The sequence below is a fragment of the Perca flavescens genome, chromosome 15, assembly GCF_004354835.1.
Source record: "Perca flavescens isolate YP-PL-M2 chromosome 15, PFLA_1.0, whole genome shotgun sequence".
NCBI classification, from domain to species: Eukaryota; Metazoa; Chordata; class Actinopteri; order Perciformes; family Percidae; genus Perca; species Perca flavescens.
In genome coordinates this window covers 34,600,929-34,623,940 of record NC_041345.1, presented here as the reverse complement: position 1 = coordinate 34,623,940, position 23,012 = coordinate 34,600,929, and the positions used below count along the sequence as shown (strand labels likewise).

The window sequence follows — 23,012 nt, the reverse complement described above, 5'->3', positions numbered from 1 at the left end:
AAGAGTAAAACAAAATAGGTTGGGTTTCCACGGCTACTTGGCTAAGGTGGGGGCACGGTCTGGGTCATGTTTCTGTTGGTTTGAAACAGGAACCAAACAGTACTTGTGTTCCTGGAACAGCAGTTCCTTGTCTGTTAGTTCTTTACAATAAAACTGTTGTGTGAATGCTGCTGAAGTGCAGCTTCTTCATTGATCTTTCAAAAGTCAAGTGTCCAAAAGGTTTAAAGTCTGTAAGAAACTGCTGCTAGGCAACAAACAACTAAATCATTGTTCTGGCATTTTACACCATCGTCGGCATGAAGTCACAACATTACATTACATTAGATTACACGTCATTTAGCTGATGCTTTTATCCAAAGCGACTTACAATTGCTATATATGACAGAGGCTGGACACATCTGGAACAACTAGGGGTTAAGTGAGTGCCTTACACAGGGACACATTGGTTGATGTATCACAGTGGGAATCAAACCCAGATCTCCCACACTAAATGCATGTGTCATATCTACTGCGCCATCACCACCCTGCACATCACAACGATAACTAAAGATGCCAACTCGTGGCTTTGCAGAATGTTTTGTTTCTCTCTCAGGCAGATAAGAAGATTCAGAGTAAAGTGATTGGATTTGACAGTCCCCAAAACCCTCCGAGGTTATGGGGGGACAAACCACCCATATCCCTGGAGGGTTTTTTGGGGGGGGGGGGGGGACGACAAACCACCCATGTCCTCGGAGAGAGGGGGGGGGACAAACCACCCATATCCTCAGAGGGGTTGGGGGAAGGGGAACAAACCACCCATGTCCTTGTGTCGATATATGTGTTGATGATATTTTGTATATAATGCGTATTATATGTCTTGATATTTTGAATATAATGTGTATTGTATGTGTTGATGATATTTTGTATATAATGTGTATTGTATGTCTTGATATTTTGTATATAATATGTATTGTATGTGTTGATGATATTTTTATATATAATGTGTATTGTATGTGCTGATGATATTTTGTATATAATGTGTATTGTCCACTGGCCACTCTTCCACCAGCTGTAATCACTGTTTGCCTCCATGACATAAACTTGTGGATGACCAAAAAACTACCTGAAGCTGAATAGCAGACTGAGCTGCTAATGATTGGCTCCAAATCATCTCTTGCTAAAATGGAACCTTTTCACCTTTTGTGTAGATGGCAGCAACATCCCTTGCTCCAACCAAGTCAAGAGCCTTGGTGTCATACTGGACAATACACGCTCATTTAGTGCGCACATAAACAGTATATTTCAAAGTGCCTTTTTCCATCTAAGGAAATTACACGACTTGACCCAGCGCTCACCCAGCAGAGTGCAGAAGTCCTTGTCAATTTATATGTGACATCCCGCCTTGACTACTGTAATTCCATCTCGTCTGGAATCCCTAATAAGTTACTCCACTGGCTCCAACTCACTCAGAATTCTGCAGCGAGGATTATAACATGCTCCAAATCCACTAGCCATATAACACCAGTGCTTATGCAACTGCACTGGCTTCCAGATGCCTATTGAATACGTTTCAAAATCCTGCTCCTGGTATACAAGGCCCTACACAATTATACCCCCACCTACCTCACTGATCTCCTGGAAGTTTACACCCCTGCCCGCTCACTGAGATCCTCCTCAGTAGGCCTACTGCATGTCCCTAGTGTGAATGTGTACTGTATGTGTTGATAATATTTTGTATATAATATGTATTGTATGAGTTGATATTTTGTATATATAATATGTATTGTATGTGTTGATGATATTTTGTATATAATGTGTATTGTATGTGTTGATGATATTTTGTATATAATGTGTATTGTATGTGTTGATGATATTTTGTATGAATAATATGTATTGTATACGTTGATGATTCTCACCATGATGATGATCTCGGTGCACTGACTGTAGTTTCCTCGTGGAGCCCAGCTGCCGTTGGTCTGACACTCTCTGAATACCCGGTCTGAACACACACAGGGAGTATCATGGTTAGTATTTAACATTCATGTTTAGGGTACAATGGATTCACAACTAAGACCAGTTCGACTTGTTTTCCCCAGATGTATTAAAAGCTTCTAATCTATGAGCAGCATTTCACAGCTGCTGGAAATCATTTATAAACACAATAAATAGAAAAAGGCCCCAGAATAGGACCTTGTGGTACCCCACATTTAAAGTCCAGTTCAGAGCAAAGATTTGTGTCAAGACAAGTGTACAATTTAGTCTCCTTCTAAGTCTCTGGTTTTCTGCATTCTTAAAGCTGCCAGTTTCCACCAATGAGACGAGACGGTGTATCATCTGCATAAAAACGACTCTCTGGACTTCTGTTCTAACTTCAGATTTTCAGGCTTTTTTGTAGCTGGATATCATTTGTAACGTCTTAACATATGTATGTTAAGTACGTTAAGGCTCCAGCTCCACCGCTATGTTTTGGTTTGTGTTTAAATTTTTAGCCCAAAGTGATCTCTGTGTGTTTTTATCTCCAGTAGAAGAACTAATCTCTGTTTAAACTAACACGCCCAAACCTCATATCTCATCAACATTCTGGTATACTGGACAGGAGGCAGCATGGAGACTCTGCCCACTGCTGGTAGTTACCGTGGTAACGTTAGTAGCTTTCATAGACTGTTAATATTAATGGACAGAGCATGTGTGATGTCACCCATTGGTTTGTGGAGAGCTGATATGAGTCGTCGAGTTTGCGTTTATGGGCGCAGCCATCATGGTTGCGGATGTGACGTTTTTAGACAAGAAGGAGGGGTGAGGGAGGAGCCGTAGACAGTTGGGCGCTATCTGACTGTATTTTTCTTTTTTTTTGAGTTAGCAACGCTGCTTACACCCTTCGTCACGTTACACACGTTCACTGGCAATCTGGATGCAACTTGTGCTGAAAGCTAGCATACATAATTCAAGGTAAGATTTAGCTTCGCTAGGTTTTAAATATATCTTTGTCCCATAGTTATATTACATATAAGAAGAGTCACATTGTAAAGTAAATGTATCTGATGTTACCATGTAAATTGTAACGTTAGCTAGCCACTTATGGTAACACATGCTAACATTAATTTTCTGCAAATTGTAGTTTAGCTACGTTTTCCTAATTTAAACGTAGTGTCAGCAAAATGCAAAACGGTGATTGTCAATGCTTATCATTATCTAACGCTAACTATTATTAAATGTTTAACCAAGTTTCTTAGAACGTTTGGTTAACTGTAATAACCATAAAGCATCAATAAAGTCTTGCTACTGTTAGCAAGTATCATCAGTCTATGGTTGGCGAAGTTTTAGCCTTTACATGCTTTTAAGAGCAAATGTTAGCAAAAATAAGACAATTTAACATTTACAGTTACATGCTAGTGTGCATATATATTTAACTATGAGGGGCTCAAATGGAAATTAATGACTCTTTTTCTTTTTTTCAGAAATAGGAGTGTGGAGAGCCACGATGGCATGTGCACCCAACCCAATGCCTCAGAATTAAGTAATAGCTACTTTTCTTTTTCCACTGTGCATTACAGACAACCAACAGACTGTCACACTATGCTCACTGTAATTGTAAAGGCAGCTTTTATTTCTTTACCCAGGCATTTGGACTTGACTGAACAGTGCTGCACAAGTGCTTTAAGCTTTATATGTATATTGTGTTTAGTAATGTCAACCATTTCTACTGTAATTAACAATGTGGCACTATTGATTCAACTACCTCTTTTTATTATGCAGAATTCACTTGTGACAGTGAAGTTTGCCTTTACCTTGACCCACAGCAGTGATTTATGTGTGGAATTTACACTGGATTGTAAAAGGTGAACTACATTATTTAATTCATCACTTTAAACATAATGTTAAAAATATTGCCAGTGTTGTTTGTGGTTTATGTAGTTTTTGTTAAAGTTAATGCCCATTTCAATGTGAAATAAAGGACTTTCTAAAGCTACATTTGTTGTTTTTCTGAAGTAACTATAGGAACATGCAGTATTGTAGTCATATTCAATTCAATTCAATTCAAAGAACTTTATTTATCCGTTAGGAACTTCATTTGTGTTGAGCATCAGTGCATGTACAGTACCACGAACACAGCATAATCTAACACACACACACACACACACGGTTCCATATAGACAAATAGTAAATAGTTACCAATAAATAGTAACATAAATAGTAACCAAAGTAACCAAAGCTTGCAAAGTACAATATATAAATACATGATAAATAAGCATTAAGCATTAAAAAAACAGTTACATCAATTACATTACAAAAAGTTAAAATAGTAAATGTGTCAATCATTCATATTTCTGATAGATGTAGGCACCAAACTTGTCATGGCTCTCTTGGTCCTGAATATAAGTGATCTGTATCTCTGGCTTGAAGGTAAAAGACAATAGACTGTGCAGTGTATGAGTAGCGTCTAAGGCAATTTGTGTTCCTTTTGTTTTTGTCCTCCTATAATAAATACTGATGAGTGGTGCATGCACCTGTCCAATTATTTTACTACTTATTGTTATAACTTTGTTTAGTGTGTTACGATGAATGTTAGATAGTGATCCAAACCAAGCTGATATGTTGAAAGTTATCACAGACTCAATGAAACATTTGTAAAAAGCTATCAACACTGACTGATGAACCTGGAGTTTACGTAGCTTCCTCAGGAAGAAGAGTCGCTGCTGACACTTAGAGAAAACATTCTCACTATTTAGTTGAAATGTAAGTTTATGATCAAGTATTGTCCCAAGGTATCTATATGATTCTACCCTTAATTCATTTGATAGAATTTGAAATTGATTAAAATTGTCTATTTGGGCTTTAATCAACATAAATGATTTCTTAAATGTTACCATACTTACTTGAATGTTGACAAAGGATCAGCAAAATGTAGTTTGTGCTTTTCTTGTGTCTTTATGTACTTGTCAATTTTAATCACCATGAAAACACTTCACCAAAATCCTTTTAGATTAATTTATAGGAATATATTTGAAATACATACAAAGTGCTAATTTTTAGGTTTGAATGGTGAACAGAACCCAAGTGCAGAGAATGCAGAGCCAGGAGTGTGAATTAACAGGTTTTATTTAAAGTATCGAGTCCAGGTTTCTGATGGGGAAAAGCACTTCAAAGTTTCAGGATGGAGACTAATGTGCTGACAGAAGGTCTTCAAATAGATTAGCAGACACAACTACAGTAAGTGGAAGAAAGACATCAGTGTAACAGCATCAACAACAGTGGTTAATGACTACTGCAACAGCATGCTTGTACATTAAAATAATGTATTTAGAATTTTTTGAGAAAAGATCTTACATGGTGACGCTCCAATATTGAACCTGGTGCTTTATACAATACATTTGGCTGCAGTACTGAAGATTTTTCAAGACAGAACACTAATGTAAATTACATAATATATATATATTTTTTTTTTTTCATGTGCGACATTTTATCGCAAAACGCATATTCTGGCCCACTGACCCGCCCAGAGACCTCCGTCTCCGAGTCTACGTGTTCCCCCCCGTGGCTTTGTCCGAGGGTGAGGGTGACGGTGATGCTGTGCGGGTGCCGCCGCGGCGGGGATGATATTATGAGCCTGTCCTTTGGGCACCTCCGGGTAACGTTGCCCAACTCTCGGGCAGGAACATATATTTCAGTATATTCAAGTAAAAGCAGTCTCTGCTTGTCCTGTGCGAATGCGCCACACGAAACTCAGATGTGAGGGAGTAATTTCTAAATCACACGCAGTCCCAAAATTATTCTAATCCCGTGCGAATATAGGGTTTAATATGACTTTGCACCATAGCATTAGCTATATCAGGCTTTGATTTTAAGCTAACATTAGCTACCATTACATGTAATGGTAGTGTTAGCTTGCGGGTTAGGGAGGCATGCGCATCGATTAGCAATAACACCACATATGGTTAAAAATAGATCACCGGCAAGACCGTTGTGCATACCTACTGTATACGACTGTAACGTTAAATATATATTTGAATCCGTTTATAAGGTCTGCATAACGTTAGCCCGCTAGCTTGGTTAGCAAGGTGCAATGTAGCTAGCAAACTGATATTAATTGGGATGCTAACATTGGCTAATGAAAAACAGTATTTAAAAAAAATTAACGTTACTTACCAGAAAAACTGAACTGCCGACTCCTTTGAGCGTCTTGTCGTCAAGGCTGAACAGGATTGCACTTCTAAATGCGCGCTCCATTGCGAGCAAGGCTTTTACCCTGAACGACCATTTCACTAAGGAGAACTTGGATTTTCTGTTCATTACGGAGACGTGGCAGCGGGAGAACGAGCACTTTCACCTTAAAGAACTATGCCCCCCGGACTGCTCCGTGTTTGGGACTCCTCGGCTCGCGCGCCGTGGAGGCGGACTTGCGCTGGTTTTTCGGGATTCTTTCTGCTGCAGTTTGACGGACACCGCTTCATTCCACTCCTTCGAGCTACAGATGTGTAAGGTTGGGAAAATACACCCCTTTTACTGTGTTTTACTTTACCGACCTCCTGGTCCTGCACGTTCATTTCTTGACGAGTTCTCTGAGTTTTTAACGTCCATCATTAAACTAGATCGCGTTTTAGTCCTTGGGGATTTTAATTTGCATGTTGACGATCCCTCTTGTTCAACTGCAGCTGAACTGTTGACTATTATGGATTCTTTTAACTTTGTACAGCATGTTTCTGGTCCCACGCATGAAAAAGGCCACACGTTAGATTTGGTATTCTCTTGTGGCCTAAACATTGATAAACTGAGTGTTGAAGAATTTCAAATTAGTGACCACTGCTGTATTTCTTTTAATTTGTCGCTTACCATGATGCCTACTGTCTGTAATGTTGTAATACAAAAACGCATCATTAGTGAGACAACACCTAGTGAGTTCTCTGCCTCTTTTGACTCTCGCCCCTTTTTTGAATGTGATGATGTTGATTCACTTGTGCAAAGTTTCAACAACCACTGTCTGTCGGTTTTGGATATGGTAGCGCCTGTTAAAATGATCTCAGGGTCACAGAAAAAGGCCCTCCCATGGATAAATGATAACATTTGTAGTTTTAGGAGAAAATGTCGGAAGACAGAGCGTCTGTGGAAAGCCACTAAATTAGAGGTACACAGACTCCATTTAAGAGACATGATGCTGGATCTGAATGAATTGATAAAGCAGGCTCGCTCAGCTTATTTTTCTAACCTTGTGTCAGGAAATAAGAAGAATCCAAAAGTCTTGTTTGACACCATTGAAACTCTTACTGCACCTTTAGCTCCTCTTGTGTCTGTGTACACACATGAGGACTGTAACAACTTTTTGTCGTTTTTTCTGAACAAAGTACATGACATTAGGGCCAGTGTTAGTTTTCCACTCATCAGTGTTTGTTCTACTGAGTTTTCACCGGTGTCGTCTTGGTCGTCCTTCACTCCTGTCAGCCTACAGGATGTGAAGACCATAACAGGAAATATGAAACCGTCTTCGAGCCCCGCTGACATTGTCCCAACAACTCTATTGTTGAAAATGTTTGATATTGTCGGCCCCTGTGTGGAAAAAATAATTAACCTGTCACTTAGATCTGGTTCAGTCCCCAGCTACTTCAAACACGCTGTGGTAAACCCCATCCTTAAAAAGCCCAATCTTGACCCTTCAGAACCTAATAACTACAGGCCCATATCTAAACTTCCATTTATCTCCAAAATTTTAGAAAAAGTAGTGGCATGCCAGCTGACCTCCTTTATGGAGCAGCACAACTTGTTTGATACTTTTCAGTCTGGTTTTCGAAAATTACACTCCACTGAAACAGCCCTTATCAAAGTCTCTAGTGATGTGTTTTGTTGCTTTGGAGAAAAGTGTCTGCTAAATACAATAACCATAACCATAACCCTTCCCAAAAGCTACAATAAAGCTGAGAGTAGTATATGCCCTGGAAAAGAGCACCAATACAAGAGAAGCTAATTAAGCCATTCAAGGAACACTGCTGCTTGTGTCACCACTGATTTTATAGATCACACAGACTTCTCAGCTAGCCAACAGGCTAACCACTAGCATTTTCAATGTAAGCTTAAACAGATAGGTTACCTGACAGCCACTAACTTTAATGTTACAGACAAACTGCTTGTTGTCGTTAATGACGTGACACACACACACACACACACACACACACACACACACACACACACACACACACACACACACACACACACACACACACACACACACACACACAGCCTCCCTCCCTTCCTGAGAGTCCCTGTTAATTTGAATACTCCTTACCACATCATTATCTACTCTCTCTTCCATCTTTTCCTCCCTCTCTCCCATGGCCCTGTCATGGTCACTCTCCTCCTCCTCCTCTTCTTCCCTGTCATGATGCTGTTTCTGCTTCTCTGTATAGCCAGCCACCTCTCCTCCTCCTCCTCCTCCTCCTCGGCTTCAGGTAATGCTGATGTTGAAGCAGCTACTACAGCCCCAAACATGTCTGAAGTTTTTGAGGAATCCGCCTGTAGATTCTTAATATTTTTCTCCTGTAATTTCTCTGCACCTCCCTTGCACTTTGGTGGTCATTTGTCCATTTTAACGGTGGATGCTAAACTTCCAGCATAACTATTACAGCTTGTGTGTCAGGGCTGGGGGGGCGGGGCCATAGTGGGATTCGTAAAGTTGCAGCCCAGAGTGCGGAAGGGGGTTCCTGGATTTGATTGGGTCAGGCCAGTGCCAATAAAGAAAATTAACCAATGGGCAGCTGTGAATTCTTTATGGGCCGGCCCGGCCAAAAAATTAAAAAAGTGCCCAAAAGTGCGTCAGCCCACCGGGAAAATGCCCGGTATGCCCGATGGCCAGTCCAGCCCTGGTTGAGACTGAAACACAACCCCGCAGATTCCAAACCAAAATGGGTCAGAAGTGTTTCCAAATGTCTCTGGTTTAGGGGCTCGGAAACACCAGAGCAGGGGGGAATGAGGGGAAACACAGGGGAATGAGCAGGGGGAATGAGAGGGGGAAACATAGAGCAGGGGGAATGAGAAGGGGAAACGCCAAAGAGGGGGAATGAGAGGGGGAAACACCAGAGCAGGGGGAATGAGAGGGGGAAACATAGAGCAGGGGGAATGAGAAGGGGAAACATAGAGCAGGGGGAATGAGAGGGGGAAACATAGAGCAGGGGGAATGAGAAGGGGAAACGCCAGAGCAGGGGGAATGAGAAGGGGAAACACCAGAGCAGGGGGAATGAGAGGGGGGGGGAAATGAGAAGGGGAAACACCAGAGCAGGGGGGAATGAGAAGGGGAAACACCAGAGCAGGGGGAATGAGAAGGGGAAACACCAGAGCAGGGGGAATGAGAAGGGGAAACACCAGAGCAGGGGGAATGAGAGGGGAAACACCAGAGCAGGGGGGAATGAGAGGGGGGAAACACCAGAGCAGGGGGGAATGAGAGGGGGGGAGGGGAAACACCAGAGCAGGGGGAATGAGAGGGGAAACACCAGAGCAGGGGGAATGAGAGGGGAAACACCAGAGCAGGGGGAATGAGAGGGGGAAACACCAGAGCAGGGGGAATGAGAGGGGGAAACATAGAGCAGGGGGAATGAGAGGGGGAAACACCAGAGCAGGGTGTTTAACTTAAAAGCTGTCCCATATTGTAGCTGAAGAATATGAGAAGATTTAATCCTCAGTGTTTCCGTGTGGACTGAACTAAAGCTGATTGATTTTATTGATGTAAGATATGTTCATTCTGTGTTGTAAAAAAGTGTACGTCCTGGGAAACAAGACAAATCAAAGATAGATCCTCTGAAAGTAAAAAGCCATCAATGAATCAATCAATGAACTTTCAACTTAAAAGGGAGAGGATTGAAATAAAAATCAATCAACAACTGGGGAGTGACTTCAGAATGGATTGATGCGTCCAGTTTAGCTGATTAACTGAATGGATAAATACCCACACTAAGCTAGCTCATTAGCCTGTTAGCTGAGTCAATGCTAGCCAACTGCCAACCAATTAGACGCAGCAGATCTTTATTATTTATTATATACTTTGGGAGACACAACAGGGAACAGAAGAAACAAGCCAGACAACTATGGATGTAAGGGGAGTGTGTGTGTGTGTGTGTGTGTGTGTGTGTGTGTGTGTGTGTGTGTGTGTGTGTTTGTTAGGGAAGGTGTTGTGCAGTAGTGTGTTATTAAAACTTAATTTGCATTATTAGACATAGTAATGTTGTGGTTAAGAATTGAGCCAAAGCAGTTCCACAGAGCAGAGACGGTTTACCTAAAGACAGACATCAACATGTCTCCTAACTTTGGAGCGTTATTTATCCTGACATGGAGTCCTGAGACCATCTAGTTTCAGATGATATAACATCTTCATTATTTATCCTGACATGGACTCCTGATTTCAGTTGTATGACATACACATGTCAGTTTTCATCTTTACTCTCGCTTTAAAACAGAGAGTCTTCAAAGATCCAACTCAGGGTTTAAATGTATTAAATGTTGATGAAATGGGACAAAAAGTTCAAACAAAGCAACAGAAACGGCGGAAAAAAACACAAAATGCTTAAAAAAGCAAATGAAGATCCATTACATAGGACAAGCCGATGATGATGATGGTGATGATGATGAGGGGGAGTGAGACACGAGCTCCAGCTGGTTTAACAAACACACACATAGATGACTCATCAGTCAGATCAACAACTAAACCTCTAATTAAACAGGATATTTATCACCACCCACACACACAGACACACACACACACAACACACACAGATGCACGCACGCACGCACACACACACACACACACACACACACACACACACACACACACACACACACACAGATGCACGCACGCACGCACGCACACACGCACGCACACACACACACACACACACACACACACAGAAACACACACAACACACAGACGCATGCACGCACACCCACACTCCCACACGCACGCACACACACACACACACACACACACACACACACACACACACACACACACACAACACACACAGATGCACACGCACACACAGACAGACACACACAAACAAACACGCACACAGACACTTCTGTAATCACTGTAATTTCTCCAGTTGGCATGGGGTAATAAGAGTCTTGTCTCCTCCGAAAGTCGTTAAATGTCAGTGAAACCACAAAGTGTTGAGCTTTGATTGGCTAACACTTCAGTGGCAGCTTCTGATTGGTAGAGGACTGAGGAGGGATGCAGATTAGTGTTTCAGTTCAGAGTCAAACAGATAGAAGAAGAAGAAGAAGAAGATAGAAGTTACACTCCAACCCCTCCTCTAAACCCTCCAAAAATACGGGTGGTATGCCCCCCCCTCCTCCAAACCCTCCAAAGATATGGGTGGTATGCCCCCCCAAACCCTCCGAGGATATGGGTGGTTTGTTCCATAGACAGTAAAGGAAATGGACAATGTGACTCCGTACATTTCCACGGAGACGAGTGAAGTGAATTAGAAGCACTTTTCCGGTGATGTGTTACTGAGCAGCCTCCAACTGAGCTTGAAGACGTAGATGTGACGTGAGCAACCTGTCTGAAAGTTCTTTTGGTAGCTGTGCCGAGAGAAATCTCAATCATTCCCAATCTTGCAGAGACGGAGAGCGTAGGTATATGTAAGGAGATAACATAGACACAGGCTAATAATTGATCACTAACATGCTAGTTAACATTAGTTATTAAACTTAAACAGCTAATGTAAGTCAAAACTGCCTGCGAGCTTCTCCTGTACTATACGGTAATTCCTCTACTGTGTCTCGTGGTTATGACACAATCGTTAGGCTATTTTTATAAAAACGTCTTCTAGGGAGCCATAACGTGAGGTACAAGGTAATGGAGCCTTTTATACATTGTCGTGTTTCTTTAGAAATAAACAATAGACAAATAGATTCTTTAAACGCTTCAGATGTAAAGTTATTCACTGTCAAAGTGGCGCCAAAATGAATGGCAGTCAAAGGGATGCTAACGGGAGGTGATGGCTTGTTAGCATCAAAATGGTTCCATAGGAGCTAAGCTTTGTGGAGGCTGGCTTACCCCCTTGGTTTGTTCCCCGCTCACCCCCAAACCCTCCGAGGATATGGATGGTTTGCCCCCCCCCCTCTAATCTGACCCACAGGAGCATTTCATAACTCAGCGCCCCCTAGTGGTGGCAGGAAATATGTCCTCATATCTAAACCAGAGAAGGTAATGGTCGCGGTTTTAAACGTCTTGGTAAATGTTGTGAAATGGTCACAGTTTGGTTAGGTTTAGACACCAAAACTACTGAGTTATGTTGATAAAAAGATGGAGGTTTGTGTATAATAAGAGGAGGAAAGATGGGTCCTTACTGGAGGTGTTGTAGTGGATGCCATTGAACTGTTCGGGACACGGTCTGGAGATCAGCTGTCCGGCTGCACTGAGAGGCCAACAGGTTCCTATCCCATCCACCGACAGGTCACAGAACACACCTGAGCTGTTTCTAATGCCAAACGTCTGGTTCAGGAACACCAACATCCTCGCTGAAAAACAAATATGCACTGAGACAGCGACAGGGAGAAAGCTAAAACTAACTCAACTTTTCATATTGCACCTATAATAAACCACCTTAAATGAGAGAAATGTTTGTCTTCTGTCCTAACCGACCATTTGGAACGCATTAGTTTCTCTACTATTTGACAATGTTAATGTAGACCCAGAGACAGGAAGAGAGACAGGTAGACAAACAGGAAGGCAGACAGGAAGAGAGAGAGACTGGAAGAGAGACAGGTAGACAGACAGGAAGACAGACAGGAAGAGAGACAGGAAGAGAGAGAGACTGGAAGAGAGACGGGTAGACAGACAGGAAGAGAGTCAGGAAGAGAGACAAGAAGACAGGAAGAGAGACAGGAAGAGACTCAGGAAGAGAGTCAGAAAGAGAGACAGGAAGAAAAACAGGAAGAGAGACAGGAAGTTACCTGTCAGGTTGGTTGACAGCAGCATCAGTGTTTCACAGGTTAACTGCGTCGGAGAAACTCGTCCGCTCAGAAACAAACACACACACATCATCTGTAAACAGAGAGATATTTTAGTTTCATCTTCTGTAATTCATCATTCATCTCCATTGAGTGCACTAGCAGGAATGGCGTTGCCATGGCATGAGCAAGCACGCACAGCAACTTTGATGGCAATTGGATAAAGAATGGCTGAGATATCAGCTCATTTACTTTGTTACAGTGCCCCTAGAGGCCAAATTATACCAATGTCCTTGTGCGTTCTCACAAGTAAGTGCCAAGTCCCTGTACCAAGTTTGATTTTGATACATGTAAGCATTACTGAGATATGAGCCTACTTCCTGTGATTATAGCGCCCCCATAGTAGTCAAAGGTCACCAAATTTAGTTTACGTCCTCGGAATTGGGTCTCGAGTCCATGTTCAAAGTTCGGTTTCAATACATGAAAGCGTTGGTGAGATATGAGCCTACTTCCTGTGATTATAGCACCCACCTAGAAGTCAAAAGACTCCAAATTGATAGCGTTACGCGACTTACGTCTAACTAGGATATCACTAGACTGTAACTGTAAGCACCTGTCCCATCAGCGTCTGAGGGTGGCTGCTCTGCGATGATACGGGTAAGTGGACGCGCCTCGTCATCAGATGAAGATTCCTTATCTGCTGACGGGTCATTGATCTCTCCCCAATCAGATTTTCCATCACTTCTGGAAATGCAGGCGCCTTGTCAAAAGACATTTAAACAATACGCGTTGCTAGGCTACGCTGCCGTGATCTGATCACAGCACAGCGTTTTTATAAGGGTGTTTAAAGTCATAGACATATTAATGAAGTGAGAGGACGGCTGGAGCACTCGCTCTCTGTGTCAAATATCGCTGCAGATGAGATTACATTCTTAGTAGTTAAAAGTCCCTTACGATGAAGACGCCTTGGAGACCTGAACCATGAACACCTGTTTCCTGGGTGAAAGTCTTGTGTTTTCTCCTTAACGTCTTCAGGACATGAACACCTGTTTCCAGGGTGAAAGTCTTGTGTTTTCTCCTTAACGTCTTCAGGATATGAACACCTGTTTCCTGGGTGAAAGTCTTGTGTTTTCTCCTTAACTTCTTCAGGACATGAACACCTGTTTCCTGGGTGAAAGTCTTGTGTTTTCTCCTTAACTTCTCCAGGACATGAACACCTGTTTCCTGGGAGATAGTCTTGTGTTTTCATCTTAACTTCTTCAGGACATGAACACCTGTTTCCTGGGTGAAAGTCTTGTGTTTTCTCCTTAACTTCTTCAGGACATGAACACCTGTTTCCTGGGTGAAAGTCTTGTGTTTTCTCCTTAACTTCTTCAGGACATGAACACCTGTTTCCTGGGTGAAAGTCTTGTGTTTTCTCCTTAACTTCTTCAGGACATGAACACCTGTTTCCTGGGTGAAAGTCTTGTGTTTTCTCCTTAACGTCTTCAGGACATGAACACCTGTTTCCTCTGTGAAAGTCTTGTGTTTTCTTTTTAACTTCTTCAGGACATGAACACCTGTTTCCTCTGTGAAAGTCTTGTGTTTTCTCCTTAACTTCTTCCAGGACATAAACACCTGTTTACTGGGTGAAAGTCTTGTGTTTTCTCCTTAACTTCTTCAGGACATGAACACCTGTTTCCTCTGTGAAAGTCTTGTGTTTTCTTTTTAACTTCTACAGGACATGAACACCTGTTTCAGAGATATATGTATGAATGCTTCATGAGAACAGCCTGGATTTTAATAAAGGTCAACCGAAGAAAGAGTCTTATTCTGACTAGTTGTACGTTGTGAAACAGAGGTAGAGTTACTCCGTCATTCAGCCCTCGTCTCTGGAACTCCCCCACTCTCCCACAAACTGTCCCTCTATCTTCAAATCACAGCCAAAACAGCTTTTTAAATTAGCATTTCCCTCCTCACGTGTTCTTTGTTTATTTTTCATGTAACTGTCTGTCTTCCTGTTTTATTGACAGCTGTAAAGTGACCTTGAGTGATGTGCAAGGCGCCCATAAAAAATGATTTCTTCTTCTTTGACTTAATTTATTGCTGTGCATGTAAACACACAGAGGTTGTCTGTTGGTCGTCTCTGTGTGTCTCAGGGAAACAGAGCTCAGCTGCTGTTCTATATTTAGAAAGATGTACGATGGCCAACACCCCCTCCAGTTATCCATCACCTCTCTCTCTAACTCAGCATCTCTGCATATCAAAGCAGCTTTATTAACACAGAAACAAACGTTTACATTTTACATTACATAACCAAAGCCAGTGTGAAATAAAAACACATGTAGAACAAGAAAAGATCTATGTAAACAGAGCTGTGTAACATTGTGAACAAATATATGAACCGGTAAAGTTTAAGTAATATATATACACATCAGTGAAGATAACTGGAAGGCAGGGTTGGTAACTATTTCCACTATACACTTCTTATATACTGTATTGTTTGAAATGGTCTTTACATTTACAGCCCGACAGCAATAAATACCTTCTGAAAAAGATCAATCATCTATAGCTGCTGTAATCCTGTTAAAACTCCCACCAACCGCCTCACAGACCACTTTTTAAGAGCCAATGACATGTGTCCTCGCCCCGCTGCGCCAACCACCTGTTCTCTCTCCCAACTTGTAAAATACTGGTGCTTGGTCAGTGTCTCTCAGCGTAAGATACCCACGCAAAAATCACCCTTTAGCGTCTGTATGAAACGCACCGGGCCGAGCAGTAGCTCGACAACGGCGCTGTGAGATGTTGTGGTATTAAGAAAGACAATGATAGAGAGTAGTATGTAGAGAGACAACAGTAGAGAGTAGTATGTAGAGAGACAACAGTAGAGAGTAGTATGTAGAGAGACAACAGTAGAGAGTAGTATGTAGAGAGACAACAGTAGAGAGTAGTATGTAGAGAGACAACAGTAGAGAGTAGTATGTAGAGAGACAACAGTAGAGAGTAGTATGTAGAGAGACAACAGTAGAGAGTAGTATGTAGAGAGACAACAGTAGAGATTATGTAGAGAGACAACAGTAGAGATTATGTAGAGAGACAACAGTAGAGAGTAGTATGTAGAGACACAACAGTAGATAGTAGTATGTAGAGAGACAGCAGTAGAGAGTAGTATGTAGAGACACAACAGTAGAGTAGTATGTAGAGAGACAACAGTAGAGATTATGTAGAGACAACAGTAGAGAGTATTATGTAGAGAGACAACAGTAGAGAGTATTATGTAGAGAGACAACAGTAGAGAGTAGTATGTAGAGACAACAGTAGAGAGTAGTATGTAGAGAGACAACAGTAGAGTAGTATGTAGAGAGACAACAGTAGAGTAGTATGTAGAGACACAACAGTAGAGAGTAGTATGTAAAGACACAACAGTAGAGAGTAGTATGTAGAGAGACAACAGTAGAGATTATGTAGAGAGACAACAGTAGAGAGTAGTATGTAGAGACACAACAGTAGAGAGTAGTATGTAGAGAGACAACAGTAGAGAGTACTATGTAGAGAGACAACAGTAGAGTAGTATGTAGAGACACAACAGTAGAGAGTAGTATGTAAAGACACAACAGTAGAGAGTAGTATGTAGAGACACAACAGTAGATAGTAGTATGTAGAGAGACAGCAGTAGAGAGTAGTATGTAGAGACACAACAGTAGAGTAGTATGTAGAGAGACAACAGTAGAGATTATGTAGAGACAACAGTAGAGAGTATTATGTAGAGAGACAACAGTAGAGAGTAGTATGTAGAGAGACAACAGTAGAGATTATGTAGAGAGACAACAGTAGAGAGTAGTATGTAGAGACACAACAGTAGAGAGTAGTATGTAGAGAGACAGCAGTAAAGAGTAGTATGTAGAGACACAACAGTAGAGTAGTATGTAGAGACAACAGTACAGATTATGTAGAGACAACAGTAGAGAGTATTATGTAGAGAGACAACAGTAGAGAGTATTATGTAGAGAGACAACAGTAGAGAGTAGTATGTAGAGAGACAACAGTAGAGATTATGTAGAGAGACAACAGTAGAGAGTAGTATGTAGAGACACAACAGTAGAGAGTAGTATGTAGAGAGACAGCAGTAAAGAGTAGTATGTAGAGACACAACAGTAGAGTAGTATGTAGAGAGACAACAGTAGAGATTATGTAGAGACAACAGTAGAGAGTATTATGTAGAGAAACAACAGTAGAGAGTAGTATGTAAAGACACAACAGTAGAGAGTAGTATGTAGAGAGACAACAGTAGAGATTATGTAGAGAGACAGCAGTAGAGAGTAGTATGTAGAGACACAACAGTAGAGTAGTATGTAGAGAGACAACAGTAGAGTAGTATGTAGAGACACAACAGTAGAGAGTAGTATGTAGAGACACAACAGTAGAGAGTAGTATGTAAAGACACAACAGTAGAGAGTAGTATGTAGAGAGACAACAGTAGAGTTTATGTAGAGACAACAGTAGAGTATAATGTAGAGAGACAACAGTAGAGAGTAGTATGTAGAGAGACAACAGTAGAGTAGTATGTAGAGAGACAACAGTAGAGTAGTATGTAGAGACACAACAGTAGAGAGTAGTATGTAAAGACACAACAGTAGAGAGTAGTATGTAGAGAGACAACAGTAGAGATTATGTAGAGAGACAACAGTAGAGAGTAGTATGTAGAGACACAACAGTAGAGAGTAGTATGTAGGGAGACAACAGTAGAGAGTACTATGTAGAGAGACAACAGTAGAGTAGTATGTAGAGACACAACAGTAGAGAGTAGTATGTAAAGACACAACAGTAGAGAGTAGTATGTAGAGACACAACAGTAGATAGTAGTATGTAGAGAGACAGCAGTAGAGAGTAGTATGTAGAGACACAACAGTAGAGTAGTATGTAGAGAGACAACAGTAGAGATTATGTAGAGACAACAGTAGAGAGTATTATGTAGAGAGACAACAGTAGAGAGTAGTATGTAGAGAGACAACAGTAGAGATTATGTAGAGAGACAACAGTAGAGAGTAGTATGTAGAGACACAACAGTAGAGAGTAGTATGTAGAGAGACAGCAGTAAAGAGTAGTATGTAGAGACACAACAGTAGAGTAGTATGTAGAGAGACAACAGTAGAGATTATGTAGAGACAACAGTAGAGAGTAGTATGTAGAGACACAACAGTAGAGAGTAGTATGTAGAGAGACAGCAGTAAAGAGTAGTATGTAGAGACACAACAGTAGAGTAGTATGTAGAGAGACAACAGTAGAGATTATGTAGAGACAACAGTAGAGAGTATTATGTAGAGAAACAACAGTGGAGAGTAGTATGTAAAGACACAACAGCAGAGAGTAGTATGTAGAGAGACAACAGTAGAGATTATGTAGAGAGACAGCAGTAGAGAGTAGTATGTAGAGACACAACAGTAGAGTAGTATGTAGAGAGACAACAGTAGAGTTTATGTAGAGACAACAGTAGAGAGTATTATGTAGAGAGACAACAGTAGAGAGTAGTATGTAGAGAGACAACAGTAGAGTAGTATGTAGAGACACAACAGTAGAGAGTAGTATGTAAAGACACAACAGTAGAGAGTAGTATGTAGAGAGACAACAGTAGAGATTATGTAGAGAGACAACAGTAGAGAGTAGTATGTAGAGACACAACAGTAGAGAGTAGTATGTAGAGAGACAACAGAGAGACAACAGTAGAGAGACAACAGTAGAGAGTATGTAGAGAGACAACAGTAGAGTAGTATGTAGAGACACAACAGTAGAGAGTAGTATGTAAAGACACAACAGTAGAGAGTTTTATGTAGAGACACAACAGTAGATAGTAGTATGTAGAGAGACAGCAGTAGAGAGTAGTATGTAGAGACACAACAGTAGAGTAGTATGTAGAGAGACAACAGTAGAGATTATGTAGAGACAACAGTAGAGAGTATTATGTAGAGAGACAACAGTAGAGAGTAGTATGTAGAGAGACAACAGTAGAGAGTAGTAGGGCTGGGCGATATGGACCAAAAGTCATATCCCGATATATTTAGGCTGAATATCGATATACGATATATATCCCGATATTCTTTCCGCAAAGTGAGAGCAAATGTTCAGTCAAAGTCAAAGGCAGATATGACATGTCACAAGTAGTTTTATTGAAACCGGCTATTTCAGTGAACAGTTGCAAAATCAAATGAATAAATAATAAACAGGTTTCTTCACCTGGTTCATTATTAAATGCTCAGCTGTTCAAATAACAATAAAATGTAAACAAACACTGTATAACGACAGGAGTCGTTTTTTTTAAATCAAAGCTCCATAAGGTGCACATTTAAATAAAAAAAAATATCTTAAATAAAAATAGCCTATAAAATAAAATAGGCCAATCTTTTTCTGAAATAAATTTGAGAAAAATACAATATCAAAATGTTTACTATAATAATATATAACTATAAATGGCTTATTAAAATCAAATTACAGATTTCCTTCTCTTTTCTTACAAATCCACAGATGGAAATAACGAACATTACAAAAGAATATGACAAACCCTAGTGAGGGCAGCATTTATATATAAAGACAGAACAAAATAAAGTGCTCAGTTTAAGTTTTTTTTTTTTTTTTTTAAACATCAGCTTGAGAATAATCTTTTCCTTTTTGTTAACTCAATTTCTTATCTGAACAGTCTCAACCAGTTGGACAAGAAACAGACTATCAACTCAATAAACATTTCCCCCCTCTTTTTTTACTTTGATAAACAGTAATGCTGTCTTGAGGTAGACATTAGAAGACAGACAAGCGTGTCCTCCTTTGTTTAAAGATTTTGTGCGAGAAACACCAGCCTGTCGACGGCATCCAGCTTCAGAGATGCTCTGTGGCAGGTCACGATATTGCCACTGCAGCTGAAAACCCTTTCGGAGGGTGAACTGGTAGCTGGTACCAAGAGATACTTTTTGCCAGGTGGCTCAGAGCTGGAAAGACAACTTCATGATCCTTCCACCACTTGGGGATCAGTGTCACTCTCCACACTTGCTGACTGCAAGTAACTTGACAGTTCATTTTCAATAGCCCCTCTCTTGGTTGGTGCAGTGGTGGTGGCTGTGCGCTGCTTGAAGAAGCTTGCCAGTGTCTTAGCTTTTGGTGCTACTGCTGCTTCTCCATCTGCAGGCTCAGGCACAGTGGGCACATGTAGGTAAGGCGGTTGACAGCTGCTCTGATCAGCCAGTAGCGTCTCCACTTCCAAGACAACTCTGTGCTTCAATGCATTGACTTTTCACTTGGGATGTAGGTGGACCTGAACCGTGGATCCACAAATGAAGCCATCTCTAATAGATCAGTAGCGGCTGGGTCAGAATACTTGCTGTTGAGGTACTCAACAATGCTGGTCTTGATCGATTTGCAAAGCTCGCTATCACCCTCTTCACATGCCAGGAGACTTTCGTTAAAAAGGTGCAGCACAGGTTTCACATATGATAGAGTGACGTACTCCTCACCTGACAAAGCATCGGTAAAGTCCTGGAGAGGTTTCAGGACCTTTTGGACTGCTTCTAGGACCTCTAAGTCCTGCCAGGTAGGGACAAGGTGCCTGGTCTTTTTGTCATTAGACAGGACTTTGGCCAGTGCTCCTTCCTGCTCCAGGACTCTCTCTATCATCTGCTGCCTTGATCCCCAGCGTGTGGCAGACTCGGGTTATGAGTTGGTGACTTGGCAGACCCAGCTGAATCTGGACTTCAGCAAGATGTCTCCTTTTCTTCCAGCTGTACGAAAAACAGCTTACAATTCTCTTGCACAGAGAAATGGCCCGGGTGACGCGCTTGTCATTCATGCCATGTCCTGTCCGGATCATAAAAAAAACTATTAAAACAATGTGCTAATGTGAGAAATTTGACTCTGGTTTCAATTTAACACACTCATACAACTAAGTGCTTTCCAAAATCAAGCTTTAGAAATATTCTACATTGATATTATTTTCTCATTTATTTTTTTAATCAACATAATTTACTCATGTTTTGTTCTTGTTGTTGTTCTTAGTATTTATGCTATTTTTTAATGCTACTTCATATTTCTACTCCACAATGTTTAGGCCTACGTGTCAACATTAGTTTCTAGTTACTATGCAGTTTGCTCTTTCAATCCAGAGAAAACACTATAGTCTAGTTAATAGTTAAATGTTACCTTGATCATATCAACAGGCTAACCAACATTTTAAAGTCATAATTACCTCACCTTTACCAGCTGTAACATTAAAGTGGTAAACACATCAATACATCACTAATTCTGATCCAATAACCTAATAAATATGGTTCTGAAATATACCATTCTGTATTGTAAGTGATTTTACTTTAAGTACTTTAAGTTTTGTGTTTTATTAATCTATTTAACCTCTATTTAACAATACATTTTCAACGGAGACCTGGTCAAGACAGCAGCATAAAACACAAAATTGCAGACTGACACAAAGGCAAATAAGGAAAAACTAACATTTTCATGTTTTTGTTTCAAGTAAAATATCTGAATACGCCTTACAACGCTGCACTCACCAATAGCCAAGTGTAGTCTGTGACGAAGCACTGCATCCTCAGCCACTGTTCAGCTCAACCGCTTTGACGATGTTGCTCCGTTGTCGGTTGTTATAGCAACCAGATGCTTTTCTTGGAGTTTCCAGCTTGCAATTGCGTCCTGCAGGGCCTCGGCTATATGCTCACCGGTGTGATCCTGGGGGAAATAACTTGTTTGGAGACACGCTGTTTTCATCTCCCAGTCTTGAATGAAGTGAACTGTCACGCTCATGTAAGGCTCACACGCCCCTGCTCGACCACATATCGCTGGTCAACGCAAAATGGGTCACGTTAGCGAGCCGGTCAGCAAGGTCCTGCCTGACTTCAGTGTACATTTGTGGCAGTGCTTCTCGTGCAAAGTAGTTGCGACTGGGAAGCTCATATCTCGGGTCCATAGTTTTCAATAGCTTTTTGAACCCGACTTGTTCCACAGTTGCAACAGGGACCATATCTTTAGCAATGTGATAGGACACCGCTTTAGTTATAGTACACCACTTGTCACTTTTTCTTTTCATAAGGCACACTGCGGAAAATGAAGTTTGCAGTGAGCTTTGTTTCGGGCTGGAGCTTTTTCGGGTTGTCGATGGCTTGCGACTGGGGCTTCTGCAGCGCAAAGTTTTACACTCTTCAGATTGCAGTTTGTGCCGCTGTTTGAGGTGGTGAAAAAGATTTGTAGTGCTTCCACCCCTGGCTGTAACTTGTTTATGGCACTGCTTACATATAACGTGATTTTGTTGCTCATCTGATACTTTGAATCCGAACCACCTCCAAATTACTGAGCCACTGCTTTTTCTTTTACTAACCAATTCCTCCTCCGCACGCTCCGCAGACGTTGTTGCTTCCTCCATGTTTGTTGAAGAGTGAGTGTCTGTCCCTGCCCCTCCCCCCTCTGTGCAAGAAAGAGGAGGGGCGGAGGAGCAGTGTAGAGAGCACCGGGTCAGCAGCTTGCTTGGAGCAAGGATCACAGCGCAAATTTGAACTATATCGATATATGCGATATGGTCTAATTCCATATCACATTTAAAATTATATCGATATATTTTTTTATATCGATATATCGCCCAGCCCTAGAGAGTAGTATGTAGAGCAGGGGTCACCAACGCGGTGCCCGCGGGCACCAGGTAGCCCCCAAGGACCACATGAGTAGCCCTCAGGCCTATTCTAAAAATGAAAATTGAATATTGATATTATCGGTTACCCACCTTGTTAAGTCATTGTTGATAATTATTGTGAGAAATCATTAACATGACCAGTGTCTTCACATAAATGAGTATCATTAATCATTAATAATCATATATAACTAAAGGCAAACTGAGCAAATTTGTTATTTCATAAGAGTGTATCAAACTGGTAGCCCTTCGTATGACTCAATACCCATAAAGTAGCTCTCAGTTTCAAAAAGGTTGGTGACCCCTGATGTAGAGAGACAACAGTAGAGATTATGTAGAGAGACAACAGTAGAGAGTAGTATGTAGAGACACAACAGTAGAGAGTAGTATGTAGAGAGACAGCAGTAAAGAGTAGTATGTAGAGACACAACAGTAGAGTAGTATTGTA

General features: G+C 41.2%; 2 protein-coding genes across 4 annotated transcripts in view; one reads left to right on the top strand and one right to left on the bottom strand.

Moving 5' to 3' along the window:
• crhr1 (corticotropin releasing hormone receptor 1) overlaps positions 1-23,012 on the bottom strand; it is a 55,077-nt gene that overhangs the window by 28,869 nt on the left and 3,196 nt on the right. Inside the window, exons 1-4 of one of the 3 annotated variants that reach the window (XM_028598701.1) lie at positions 22,259-22,385; positions 12,916-13,006; positions 12,310-12,480; positions 1,896-1,978 (exon numbers count right to left, since the gene is read on the bottom strand). In XM_028598701.1, the coding sequence (XP_028454502.1) occupies positions 1,896-1,978; positions 12,310-12,480; positions 12,916-13,006; positions 22,259-22,303 (390 nt within the window). In that variant the 5' untranslated portion in view covers positions 22,304-22,385. Of the gene's footprint in view, positions 1-1,895; positions 1,979-6,126; positions 6,488-12,309; positions 12,481-12,915; positions 13,007-22,258; positions 22,386-23,012 lie in introns of those variants that run through there. The other 2 variants (XM_028598699.1, XM_028598700.1) reach the window with 2 other exon arrangements.
• Positions 6,106-23,012, top strand: part of LOC114568980 (deleted in malignant brain tumors 1 protein) — a 44,427-nt gene continuing 27,520 nt past the window's right edge. The window contains exon 1 of the mRNA XM_028598692.1: positions 6,106-6,460. The gene's annotated coding sequence lies outside the window, so the exon portion shown is untranslated. The remainder of the gene's footprint in view (positions 6,461-23,012) is intronic.